General features: G+C 42.1%; 2 protein-coding genes across 2 annotated transcripts in view; both read left to right on the forward strand.

The window, feature by feature from the left end:
* Nucleotides 1-12,832, forward strand: part of slc41a2a (solute carrier family 41 member 2a) — a 14,444-nt gene extending 1,612 nt beyond the window's left edge. Inside the window, 10 exon segments of the mRNA XM_037767037.1 lie at nt 1-65; nt 408-515; nt 3,212-3,283; nt 3,426-3,570; nt 8,098-8,244; nt 8,430-8,577; nt 9,262-9,341; nt 9,731-9,862; nt 11,228-11,376; nt 11,771-12,832. The exon segment at nt 1-65 is cut by the window's left edge and continues 42 nt beyond it. Of these exon segments, the coding sequence (XP_037622965.1) occupies nt 1-65; nt 408-515; nt 3,212-3,283; nt 3,426-3,570; nt 8,098-8,244; nt 8,430-8,577; nt 9,262-9,341; nt 9,731-9,862; nt 11,228-11,376; nt 11,771-11,947 (1,223 nt within the window). The 3' untranslated portion in view covers nt 11,948-12,832.
* LOC119486724 overlaps nt 1-14,347 on the forward strand; it is a 1,187,645-nt gene that overhangs the window by 1,151,459 nt on the left and 21,839 nt on the right. The window lies entirely within an intron of this gene.

The raw sequence follows: 14,347 nt of genomic DNA on the forward strand, positions 1-14,347 counted from the left end.
TGGTGACATTTCTGCTGGCCGGGCTCGGGACCCCGTCTCTGCTGGATGCTGCTTGAAGTGGTTCAGTGAGGAAACAAAGTAAGCCGAGGAGGGCAAAGAAGTGCTTTACAGTTAGTAGTGATGTCATCCTTTCTTGTCTTTCCAAATGCCTGAAAAGCTAAATGAAGCAGTTGTGTGTAGAAAACATTCTCATTTCACCAGGGAAGTGAAGAGATGAAGAGGGGTTGAAACATGGAAATTATAAAATAACAAAAACTGATTTTGAATTTAAAAGTCGGTGTGTTTATTTTAAGTGAGCATCACCTTGGCCGGAAAACAAAGATGATTTATTGCGTTTGTTGCATTTGGTGTTGACTGGAGTTCATCTTCTAGATGAATTCAGTTTATGACTGTGTTTTTCATGGCAGAACTGGGACGTGTTCCAGGAAATCACAGAGCTCTTCATCCTGGTCCCTGCAGTGTTAGGAATGAAGGGAACCTGGAAAATGACTCTGGCATCTAGACTCTCGACTGCTGTGAGTGTGGCACATGTTACCACACACACACACACACACACACACACACACACACACACAAAACCAGCATTTTAATCCAATCACACGCATACCATGATGTACACAAAAAAGTGACCTCATGTCAGTAATCTTTTTTATAGTATATACATAATTACAAAGAAATAGCACGAGTGCGTTGCACACAGTATAAAAGAACACTTAACACAATGCTGTGGATGCAGTGAAATGGACAGAGATGGGCAACAGAGTTGGAGGGAAAGTGAATAACATGGGAAATTGATTGACAGGGGCAACTACAACCTCTTTCTCAGAATTATATTTTTTGCCTTCTTGCATCATGGGTTTTCTGTCCTCGTGTGAAACTCCTCAAGGAGCTGTGAAAACCTCGGCAGCAGATCAACTTGCAGCACAATATCCTGCAGGACAATTGATGCTAACAATAGTCCAAACGACTCAGATAATCTGAAATTATGTTTTTCTTGAACAGGAGAGAATATAATGATCAAATATTATCATATTCATTGACATACCAATGCCTGATATACTGTATATACATATATAGAGCTCCATTGTCGTCCAAAATATGTTAAAAACACATTGCTGAGGCCGCACTGTGCCTGGCTGAGATGCTCTTTCATTATGATGAAGTTAATGCTCCTAGGGCCCTGAAAGTGTGGATTCATCCGCGGGAAAAATAGTCCCAACAAATGTGCTCCTTTTGAGTGACATTTGCTAAAAAACTACAATGACCAGCTGTTTCAGGAACGAGTTAGCCTAAAAGTTAAACTATATATTTGTGTCCAATTTTAAAGATTTATATCGTCTCATCAAACGACCTCCTTCATCCTTCCCCCCTGACAACCCCCCCACCCCTAATCCACTGACCCCCCCACCTGCACTCAGGATCTGTGAAGACACACTTCACAGACAGAAAATGAGGAAGGCTCCAGGCCCAGACGGTGTGCCTCCCTCCTGTCTGAAGGTCTGTGCTGACCAGACTGGCCCCCAATCTTACACAGATCTTCAACACATCACTGGAGCTGTGTGAAGTCCCCTCCTGCTTCAAATGCTCCACGATCATCCCCAGTCCCCAAAGAAAACCCTCCATCACAGGATTGAATGACTACAGGCCGTCGCCCTGACATCTGTGGTCATGAAATCCTTTGAGAGACTGGTGCTGTTCCACCAAAAGAACATCACAGGACCCCTGCTGGATCAGGTCAGTGGATGATGTCGTCAACATGGGACTGCACTACATCCTGCAACACCTCAAACTCCGCGAAGACATATGCAAGGATCCTGTTTGTGGACTTCACTCAGCGTTTCAGCATCATCATCCCAACATCCTCATCCAGCTCACTGTCCCATCTCCCACCTGTCAGTGGATCACATTCCTGACAGACCGGAGGCAGCGGGTGAGGCTGGGGAAAATCCCATCCACTCCCCAGACCATCAGCACCGGTGCCCCCCAGGGATGCGTGCTCTCCCCACTTCCCTTTCCCCCCTCTACAACCAACTACTGCACCTCAGGAGACCCGTCTGTTAGACTCCCTGAAATTTGCAGACAACACAATGGTCATTGGCCTCATCCGGGACGGTGACGAGTCTTCATACAGACAGGAGGCTGAACAGCTGGCCCTCTGTGGTCAGAACAGCCTGGAGCTGAATGCTCTTTAAACTGTGGAGATGACAGTTGACTTCAGGAGGAGCCCCCCCTACACTGCCCCCCATCATCATTCTGAACAACACTGTGTCTGCTGTTGGAAACCTTTAAGTTTCAGGGGATCCATCATCTCCCAGGACTTCAATTGGACTGCCAAAATAGACACCAAGGACGGTGGAAAGAGGAGATACAAGGCGTCATCAACACCTCATATCTTTGCGGTACAACACATGCGCAGTAAAATCTGGTCTGCACTTGCCGAGATTGGGCCAAACGCAATGCACGCAGCCCCAGTTACACTGCGCATGTGTTATACCCAATACCCCAAGACCCGTGTCCCAGCCTCTTTCAATAAGACTCGGACACCATCAGGAAAAAAAAGGCCCAGCAGAGGATGTACTTCCTGCGCGCAGTTCAGGAAGTACAACCTGCTACAGGAGCTGCTAATACAATTCTACACTGCAATAATCAGTCTGTTCTCTGCACATCCATCACTTTGTGGTTTGGGTCGGCCACCAAACAGGACAGGAACAGACTAAAGACAAAATCATTGGTGCTAACCTGCCCTCCATCCAGGACCTCCAGAGCCAGGAAACGGGCAGGAAGCATCACCGCAGACCCTTCACACCCTGGACACAACCTCTTCCAGCTACTCCCCTCTGGGGGGTGCTACAGAGCACTGCCACGCCAAAACAACTAGACACACAAACAGTTTTTACCCTCAGGCGTCACTCTGATGAACAGTTAAATCAGTCATACACTGTATGTATACAGTATAACATATACAGTATATATCTATATCTATATATATATAGATATAGATATATACACACACACACACACACACACACACACACACACAATAACCCTCTAACACCAAAATATCTACTGCTGCTGTTATAGATTATAATTATTGCAGTCTTTAATGCACATTTTTCTAATATGTGCTGCTGCTTTCAATCATGTCACATGATCAGCAAATTGAGTTTGCCCACATTTTAATGAGTTAATAAAACATATTTGCTGTTGTCAGGTGAATGCAGGAAAAATGGAACCTGCCAGAGAAAAGTGGATGTTGATCATTGGGAACCTGGCGCTCAAGCAGGTACATTATTTTCATTTGTGATTAATTGTGTGTTTTTTATCTTCCATTTACCATTTCTATATCATTACCTGTTTATCTGCATCATTTTGTTGTGATCGACCATGACTTGTGGACATTTCTTACTATCACCCTCGTTTTACAGCTACAAGCCACAGTGCTCGGCCTGTTAGCCTCGTTAATGGCGACTGTGTTGGGCTGGATGGCAGAAGGAGAGATGCCCTTACATCATGTAATGCTCCTGTGTTCAACCAGTGTTTCTACCGCCTTCGTGGCTTCATTGTTGCAAGGTAACAACACAACCTGCACAACCAGGTGCATCACACTCATCCATCCATCCACATCCATTATCTGTAACCGCTTATCCCATTCGGGGTCACGGGGGGGGAGGGGGCGAAGACGGGGTACACCCTGGCCAGGTCTCCAGACTACCACAGGGCTGACACATAGAGACAGACAACCATTCACACTCACATTAACACCTACGGGACATTTAGAGTCAACATGAACCTGCATGTCTTTGGACTGTGGGAGGAAACCTGACCACCTGGAGAGAACCCACGCTAACACGGGGAGAACATGCAGACTCCACACAGAAGGAGCCCTCTGGCTGTGAGGCGACAGTGCTAACCACTGCACCGCCGTGCAGCCCCCGATCTATTCAACTAAATTGTATGTTTATATACTACATACATCATATAGGCCTACTGGAATTCTTATTCCTGTTTAAGTTTTGACCAATTTGTTGCTGCATTAATAAGGTTTACACTTGGATTGTAATTCCTGTTAATTCTGAAGCTCTCTTACCAAGTTGCTGGTGCACAATCCACCATCCCAATAATAAAGAACAATTCAATAAATGTATATCCATGTATTTATTGGTCACATTTTGTTTTACAAAGTTAGTAAATCAACGTTTAAGTCCAGCCTGATGTTGTCTTACAAATAAAAGAACGATCCCATTCTCTTCCACACAGTGAGGCATACAGTTTATTAATTAAACACTGGTATCTGATCAGTACTTAGTATCGGCCTATACCCAAAGCCCAGGTATCGCTATCGGGACTAAAAAAAAGTCGGATCAGTGCATCCCTACACCTCAGGAATCAATTAATTTTAAAGGGCTTGTGTGTAGGATTTATGGGGATATACAGACGTAGGCAAAATTGTTGGTACCCTTCCGTTAAAGAAAGAAAAACCAACAATGGTCACTGAAATAACTTGAAACTGACAAAAGTAATAATAAATAAAATTCACTGAAAATGAACTAATGAAAATCAGATATTGTTTTTGAATTATGGTTCAGCAGAATCATTTAAAAAAACAAACTAATGAAACTGGCCTAGACAAAAATGATGGTACCCTTAACTTAATATTTTGTTGCAACAACCTTTTGAGGCAATCACTGCAATCAAGTGATTTCTGTAACTCTCAATGAGACTTCTGCACCTGTCGACAGGTATGTTGGCCCACTCCTCGTGAGCAAACTGCTCCAGCTGTCTCAGGTTTGAAGGGTGCCTTCTCCAGACTGCATGTTTCAGCTCCTTCCACAGATGTTCAATAGGATTTAGATCAGGGTTCATAGAAGGCCACTTCAGAATAGTCCAATGTTTTGTTCTTAGCCATTCTTGGGTGTTTTTAGATGTGTTTTGGGTCATTATCCTGTTTGAGGACCCATGACCTGGCACTGAGACCAAGCTTTCTGACACTGGGCAGCACATTTCGCTCCAGAATGCTTGATAGTCTTGAGATTTCATTGCACCCTGCACAGATTCAAGACACCCTGTGCCAGATGCAACAAAGCAGCCCCATAACATAACCGAGCCTCCTCCATGTTTTACATTAGGTACAGTATTCTTTTCTTTGGATGCTTCATTTTTGCGTCTGTGAACATAGAGCTGATGTGACTTGCCAAAAAGCTCCAGTTTTGTCTCATTGTCCAAAGGACATTCTCCCAGAAGCTTTGTGGCTTGTCAATATGCATTTTGGAAAATTCCAGTCTCGCTTTTTTATGATTTGGTGTCATACTCGGTTGTCTTCCATTAAGTCCACTTTGGCTAAAACAGTGACGGATGGTGCGATCTGACACTGATGTACCTTGACCTTGGAGTTCACCTCTAATCTCTTTGGAAGTTGTTCTGGGCTCTTTGGTTACCATTCGTGTTATCCGTCTCTTCAATATGTCATCAATTTTCCTCTTGCGGCCACGTCCAGGGAGGTTGGCTACAGTCCCATGGACCTTAAACTTCTGAATAATATGTGCACGCTGTAGTCACAGGAACATCAGGCTGCTTGGAGATGGTCTTATAGCCTTTACCTTTAACATGAAGGTCTATAATGTTCTTTCTGATCTCCTGAGACAACTCTCTCCTTAGCTTTCTGTGGGTCCATGTTCAGTGTGGTACACACCATGAGTACCAAACAGCACAGTGACTACTTTTCACCCTTTAAATAGGCAGACTGACTGATTACAAGTTTGAAGACACCTGTGATGCTATTTACAGGACACACCTTAGTTTAATATGTCCCTATGGTCAAACTATTTACATCTTTTCTAGGGGTACCATCATTTTTTGTCCAGGCCAGTTTCATTAGTTTGTTTTTTAAATGATTCTGTTGAACCACAATTCAAAAACAATGTCTGATTTTCATTAGTTAATTTCAGTAAATTTTTATTTATTATTACTTTGTCAGTTTCAAGTTATTTCAGTGACTATTGTGGGTTTTTCTTTCTTTAACGGAAGAGTACCAACAATTGTGCCTACGTCTGTATTAGCAAAAATGGACTATAATATTACTAACTACTTTCATCACCTGAAACTAACAGCCCGGACACACCTTGGAACGTCAGGAGCGCGTGGCGGCTGCGTAGCGTGGTGGCTGCATAATACATGCGTCAGGCGTTCACACCAGCTGCATTTCAGCTGCACGTCTGCTGCGTTTCAGCTGCTGCTGTCAGCCCTTTCTTTCTACATAGAGTTTGCCTTTTAATAGCCATTTCATTTCATTATAAATGTCATTTATATTTATTTTAGACCGAGAAAGGCTAAGAAACGTGTGGTCATTTGTAAATCATAGTAATAATCCACAATTAAAACTCCGTACTATATTCATTCATGGAGCTCTCCAAGTCACTGCATGTTCTAAAACACTGTCCGGCACATATTTAAGAATAAAAGCCTTGTGTTAACAAATGAAGGAATTCTGTCCGGAGAAAAAACGCTTGAGGGCTTTTATTTTTAAATGAAAGCAGGAAGTGTTGATTTAAACCCCATACTTTATCAATTCGTGGAGCTCTCTAAGTCACTGCATGTTCCACAGCACTGACTGCTCATATTTCAGAATAAAAGCTTTGTGTTAACAAATGAAGGAATTCTGTCCATAGAAAAAACGCTTGAGGGCTTTTATTCTATGTATGATTTTGTGTGCCCTCTTTGTAAAGCGTCCTTGGGTTTCTTGAAAGGCGCTATATAGTCAATTTTTTATTATTATTATTATTATTATGAAATGAAAGCAGGAAGTGATGATTTAAAATGAAGTCTTTACTTTTTTTCATCTCCGTAACATATTCTACAGATAGACATAGAAACTGTAGTCATTTTGCTGATATGATGTTAATATACAGTCAATAGATCACCTTCACTGTCTGTTGTTGCTGTGAACTGCGTGGCACGCGTCAAAAATAGGCAAGACCTCTATTCTCTAGAAGAGATGCAGCTGTGACGCGCGTCACACGCGGGCAGTGTGGCTGCTTTAACCTGTTAACAGGGACGCCGAAATAAAAAACAACACGTAACGCAGCCGCCACGCGCTCCTGACGTTCCTGGTGTGTCCGGGCTGTAAGAATCGTCCTCTTCATGGAGTCCGTCATGTTGCTCCGCCATGTTTCTACAGTAGCCCAGAACGGACAAAACAGAGAGAACTTTTCAGGCTTATCAAGTTATACATTAGCTCATTTAGACGCCATCATTTAGATGATGGTTCACAAACAACTACAGGACAAAGCCAGGGTCATGAGGGGACATCACTAAGGGCTACAAAACATCATAACAGTAACAGTGATTATATGCTTTTCAATAAGGTTATATGATCAATATTCCTTATCATTGGTTAACATATTTCTATATCATTTTAAGAGTTTCACTTCCACAACTCCTGTGTTTCTGTTAAATCCATTTGATCCTTGCTCTGTTTGGGGCCAGGTCCATACATCATGCCATCATTCACTGCAGTTTGTGCATAATGCTACAACCAATTCATTCTTTCTTTCTTTTTTAAGCCCCCTCACAGTTATTCTATGACCTATTTTCTTAGCAAAGACTCCTAAATGTCTGGAAAAAACGTACTTCTCAGGAAATTGTCTTCTTGTTTAGTTAAGTGAGCTGCTCTCAATGATAGAAATGATTCTAGAAATGGGAGTATGAACAGAGGGACTGTGGCATGGCACATCTTGGAGATATAAATCAATTCTGCACTGGGTTTATTACCTTTGGTTGCAGAAGGTCTTCTGATCAACCCACAATTTGAATTTCAGTGCCACAGAGGCAGATGTGTAGCTAGGAATTATGGGCTGGATGCACAAGAGAGAGTGCGTCTAGGCCCCCCTTTCCTTTCACTTTACCCCCTACATCACCTTTATTTTCTTTATAATTAAAATCGAGGAGCAATTATAATGTAATTAAGAGGCCATTCTAGTTTCTTTCAGGTTGAAATTTAAGTAGGTTTATCAGTTCTTTACGACGGAATGAATGCCCTCAGGACTGATGCCATGTCACCTCATAGATTAAGAGCTTCACCTTGTCTTTAACTCTCTCTAGGTATCATTATGGTGGGAGTGATCATTGGCTCCAAGCGGATAGGAATCAACCCTGACAACGTAGCCACGCCCATAGCTGCCAGCTTTGGGGATCTCATCTCTCTGGCCTTGCTGGCCTGCTTCAGTCAGTGGTTCTACTCCCTCATAGGTAAAGAGAGACAAGGATATTGGTCGCTCCACGAGTCAGAGGTCATGTAATTTTCCCTTTTGGCCAACAGATGGTACTGCTAATCCTGGAACTGACACATCCATAACTATCAGAAACCCAACACAGTTTTAGACTGATTCCTGGTTGAAAATAAAGGTGCAAATAATGACCTTTTCTCTTGACAGACTTGTATCCCTATGTGTTGTATCTGGTGGATCTGTTATTTTTATGCCTGATTCCTCTGTGGGTGGTCATCTCCTCCAAACATCCAGCCAGTCACATTCTGCTCCGCACAGGCTGGGAACCGATCATTACAGCGATGGTCATCAGCAGGTACTCACATCAGTCTTGACTGAAGCATGCACATGTATTCAAGACTCCAGGAACTTTGTACATTTAGCTGTGGTGTGGATTTTTAAGTTTATAAACTTAAAAAAAATTAAAAATAAGAATTTGTTTTTAACATTTTCCTTGGCATTAAGGAGGACCTATTATGCTCATTTTCAGGTGCATACTTGACATGCTTTAATTCTCAAAAAATGCATTATCTTTCTCATACCGGCTGTGCTGCAGCTCCTCTTTTCACCCGCTGTCTGAAACGCTCTGTTTGAGCTCCTGCCCCTACCTCCTTCCCTGAACCAATTCTTCAGAATCCGCTCCAGCTACACTCGAACTAGCTTTGTTTGAGGGCGTGCCAAACTAGCAGGTATATAAATGTGTTACTTGGTGACATCACCACGTTGCGGAAGAAAAGGCAGGACTTAAAGCAAGGCGTTTCAGGTTGTGCCTTTGCCGTGGACTTTAGGCTTTGTAACTTTGCAGACTTTTTACATGCACAAAAAAACTATATAACACATTAAAGGAAAGGGGGAAAAGCACAAAAGCATAATAGGTCCTCTTTAAAAGGTCCAGGCCTTGAGTTTTAAGATAAAACACTAATCATCTCCCTCCCATCACTGCATGTCAAAATACGGGTTTTTACACGGAAGATTTTTTTTTTTGCTCTCTTTCTTTTAGTTTTGGAGGACTTATTCTGGACAAAACTGTGTCAGATCCAAATCTGGCAGGAATCATAGTTTATGCTCCAGTCATAAATGGTGAGTTATCCTCCTTTGAAAGGGAATTTATGGGCTACTTTTTGTGGAAATTAAGATCTAAAAAAAACATTTCAATCAATAGAGTCATGGATGAATCCTTAAGTTACGTCACGTCTCCGATTATTTAGCTATTTTTCCAATGCCACATTCAATCCCTGGCCTCACCGTACTCGCCACCACCTCCAGACTCTTGAATAAATCCATAGTCATTTCCTCACTTCAAGACACTTATTAGGGCCCTAAAGTACCTCCATAGTACCTCTGCCTCTATAGACCAGCCTCCACTCTACTGCATATATGACAACATGTTGTATAACTCCTTTTGTGTCTCCACAGGGAGACGTGTGACATCTGATACAGTTTCTCTTTATCTTATCTTTCTTATTCAGGTATTGGAGGAAACCTCATTTCCATACAGTCCAGTCGTATTTCTACTAATCTGCATTTGAATTACTCACCTGGAGTGGTTCCTGAAGAGCGTAAGGGCTGCTACAGCCCTTGTCGCACGTTCTTTGGTTCAGGTAAAGATCAAATGGTCAAAGCATGCCCCTTCACCTTGCATTACACCTATGGCAAGCTGTTTTAACATTTAATTGCTAGACAGGATTTTCATTAGAGATATCTGCAATGTCGCCTAGTCAAAACTCTAATTCAGGATATCCCTCATTCTATTCTGACTATCGGCAAACTCTAATTTTAGATATCCGTAATTACATTATGATTAGTAAGTTTCAAACTACTTTTGCCATTCATATGTATGGGGTTTGTCATTACAGATATCCACCGTTCAGTTGCAGATATCCGTAATGTGAATAATGGATGTCTGCAACTGGAATTATGACTAGTCATAATTCCAGTTCAAGATAAATTTAATTCCCCTCAATTGTAGATATCTACATTGTCATGTTTAGATATCTTAAATTAAATTATGAAAGTCAGAATGACTTTGTAGATATCTCTAACTGGAGTTAGGGATAGTCAGAATGTAATTACAGATATCTAGAATTAGAGTTGTGACGAGGTGAAATGACGTTGCAGATATCTGTAATTTCGTCAGAGGGGGGGGGGGGGTGAAGCTATTCAAACATACTATATAGCCGTATGGATTTATAAAGTGTGTCTGGGGACATCTCCAACACGCTGTAAATTTCTACCACAACTCTCTAGTGAACAAAGCTCTCGTTGGCCACAGACTCCTGATGATGAGCTCTTTCTATTTCATGTCAGTTTCTATCTATCTGATCCACACGTCTCACAGCCGGCTGCACATAGAGAGCGATGTTAGGTGTCCAGCTCGGAGGACTAAAGGCTGGTTGTGATTAAGATGAGCTTGTAGCTCGTTGTCTACCTCACTACGGTTAGAAAGAGCCCTCGTTGGTGTTTTAACGATGTTTCTCTGATGAGTTATTGATCCAGGAAGTTTGAATCTGTCAATATCTTTCACACTTTACCGAACTATCCAAGTCAGCAAAGCTTCTGCTGACACTGTTCAGATGCTGTGATGGGCCGATATCCAATGGGAAGCCTTGATGAGCAACGTCATGACAACAACTCTGAGTCATAATGAGGTTTGAGAGATCTGGAACTGTTATTTAGGATAGTCAGAACTGAACTACAGATATCTCTAACTGTCGTTTGGACTAGTCAAAATGACGTTATAGATATCTGGAATAAGAACTCTGACTAGTCACAATGTTGTTATAGATATCTGGAATAAGAATTCTGACTAGTCATGATGTTATTACGACTAGTCAAAATGCAATTGTGGACATCTGTGGACATATTAATTCTGGATAGTCAAGCTGAGCTATTAAATGTTAAAACAGCTTGCCACACCTAATACACATACCTCACACACAATCTGATGTTGAGCTTTGTCATGGCAGGAGCAAACCATCGATCTGCTCAGGTTCTGCTTCTCTTGGTGATCCCTGGTCAGCTCGTCTTCTTACACACTATCCACCTGATGAAAGGAGGCCAGACTCTGCCCAGTCCTCTCCTGACTGTTGCCTTCTTGTCTGCTTCCCTGATTCAGGTGAGTCAGATGTGTGGCCACTTTTCATCTGCATACATTGTCACTTGTCACTGTGCCGGAGGCCCTGTTCACACCTGTTATTAACATGCGTCCTCTGTTCACACCTGGCATTAGAATGAGTCTCCACATGCGAATATGTGGGATATTACTACTGACGTTCCTGTAGTATTACGTCACAATGTCTGCTGTATCAGCCGTGTGTTTACTACGTGTTTATTGGCATATAGAGCGGGGAAGTGAGATCAGATCACAAGTGGTCACTGGAGACGCATGTGGAGACGCATTCTAATGCCAGGTGTGAACAGACGCTGTCCACTTGTGATGCAATCACTGAGGACTCATGTTAATGCCAGGTGTGAACAAGGCCACAATATCACTTGTGTCTGTCTCCTAGGTCTTTTCCCTGCTGTGTGTAGCCGACTGCATGGTCCACTGTCTATGGCGGAGGGGTAAAGACCCCGACAGCTATGCAATACCTTACCTCACAGCCCTCGGAGACCTACTAGGGACTGCTCTCCTCGCTCTTGCCTTCGTCATGCTGTGGTGCGTCGGTGACTCAGGCAGTGTTTAGGTTCAAAGCAAGAAAAAGTTTGGGGAAGAGCAAATGCAACAAAACATCACTTAGTAGAAGTAAAGTCAATATAGTTGTAACAAATACAAAGGAGCTGTTGATGTATTATTATTATTATTATTGAAGCTTGATCAAGGAGCAATTGTCGGGTCTCCACCAGTGATGTGTTCTCTGGGTGAAGGCCTCACAACTCTGCCCTCTCGCCCTGGTGCTCAGTGTTTTATCCTCATCATGTTTTGACTTACTGATCTCTTTGACCCTGGTTGCCCCGGAGACTGGCTCCACGGCCCCTACTGCAGACACAGCTGTACAGATAACGGTGGCACCCTTAGACAGGAATCCAACCCAGTGATGTCAACACGAGGGACACTCTGAGAGACACTCTGACCTCCCAACCAAGGCGAGAGGAATAGATAGAAAATTCCATCACAACCCCTCCTTTTTGATTGACAGATCAACACTAATTACCCCTCAGTGTGACCTATTCATTTAGCAACAAAGCACCAGAGCATCGCCAGGGTTGATCCACTTCACGCAGTAATGACTAATTCAAACAGTCAAAAGTCACATATCGTGATGTTTACACTGTATGTCAGATGGAACAGTGGAATAACATAAAAAACACATGATGAAAACCCTTTCATAATCACCTTCCATGTAGGCATTTGTTAAGTATTACGTTAGTTGCATATAATGATGATAATAAACCATGAATGATACATGATTATTAAAAGGCTCATCCTTAACCTCTAGCAATGACCTACGAGTTCCGTCTTCAAGCCAATTAAGGCCTAACAAAGAAAATGACCTGTAGACCTCCCTAACCCTATAAAGGGTTAGAGAGCTCTTTGACAGAGGTCGCAGGTCACATGCACCTACTGACAACTGGCCAAAAACACCTCAATTTTACAGGAGATGGAGTAAAAAGACCAGATGTGCTAACTACTCTATCTGGACAGGACAAAGGTAAAACCTCAGATGACAATAGAGGGAAAACCCATATTGTCCCATCCGTCCAGACCGATCATCTTCAGGGTGATGTAGGGTGATTTACCTGATCAAGTTTCAAATATAACCCAACACACTGGATTAAATGACATTACACACTCAAAGTGAATCTTCATTCTTATACAAAAACAAGATAGATGGTAGAATAAGAAATAAATGGAACAAAACAATATAAATGGAAGTAAATCATTTAATTCTGACCCTTTGAGATGGAGGTATCCTTACCCACCGAGGTACCCCGAAGCAGAATGCAATGTAACCCTCCTTTCAGACACCATCAATGCAGCTCAGACACCCCCCAAAGCCTTCAGTTTTTTTCATTTCTCCCTTTTCCTCAACTGGTCAAGTTCATCTTAAAGAGTGTACACTTTTACTAAACTAAGAACAAAAGTTTGGAAATTAAGGATGGTGGATTTTTCTCTGTTGTTACAATGCTAATTGGCATTGTATTTTACATCGTTGGAAAGCCTGTTTATTTACCTGCAACGAATCCTGGTTGAGGAATGGAACGCCATCCCACAGCAACGTGTGACCAGGTTGGTGACCAGCATGAGAGGAGGTGCCAGGCTGTTGTGGCTGCGTATGGATCTTCCACCGCTGCTGAGGCTCCTGACGGTGTATTAAATGAATAAAGTGTCAAATAGCCAATATGTCTTGTTTGTTCCTTGTTACTGATAGAGAGTTCAATCATCCAATCCACCAAACAACTCAAAACAAGAGTCAACACCAACAGGAGAATACACTGTTTACCATTGAAGGAGCATTTTGGCAAATTGTTCTTGGGCGCTTCCCACATAACCAGCTGTGCTGCTCATCCCACAAATGCATGATCCTTACAAGTTGGACATCATTGTGAAGGTAAATAAACAGGCTTTCCAACGATGTAAAATACAATGACAATTAGCACTGTAACAACAGAGAAATAATCCACCATATACAAATGTCCAAACATTTTTTTCTGAGTTTATTAATCCCTACAACCTTTAATATCAGGTTACATTGATTCTTATAAAACTCACTAACTGAAAAGTTAAAAAAAATTTAAAAAATAAAACCTGGAGAGAGTAAAAGGTCATCCATGTGATGAGTGTAATGTGTATGCAGTATCTTGATTGAAAGTGGTGTGAGTGTGTGTAATGAGGTGTGTGAGTTAATGTGGTGTATGTGTATGTGTATGTGTATGTGTATGTGTATGTAATGCAATATAAGTATGTGTGCGTGTGTGTGTGTGTGTGTGTGTGTGTGTCATGACATGTAATATTGCTTTGATTTTAACAAACAGAATCATAGGGATCAATACCACTGGGTAATAATGAATAAGGTTGATTATATCAGATTAACACACAATTAAAATGAGTATCTATAACTGAATCTTTTGCTTTGCACACCGTA

The sequence above is a fragment of the Sebastes umbrosus genome, chromosome 4 (assembly GCF_015220745.1).
Source record: "Sebastes umbrosus isolate fSebUmb1 chromosome 4, fSebUmb1.pri, whole genome shotgun sequence".
Taxonomy (NCBI): Eukaryota; Metazoa; Chordata; class Actinopteri; order Perciformes; family Sebastidae; genus Sebastes; species Sebastes umbrosus.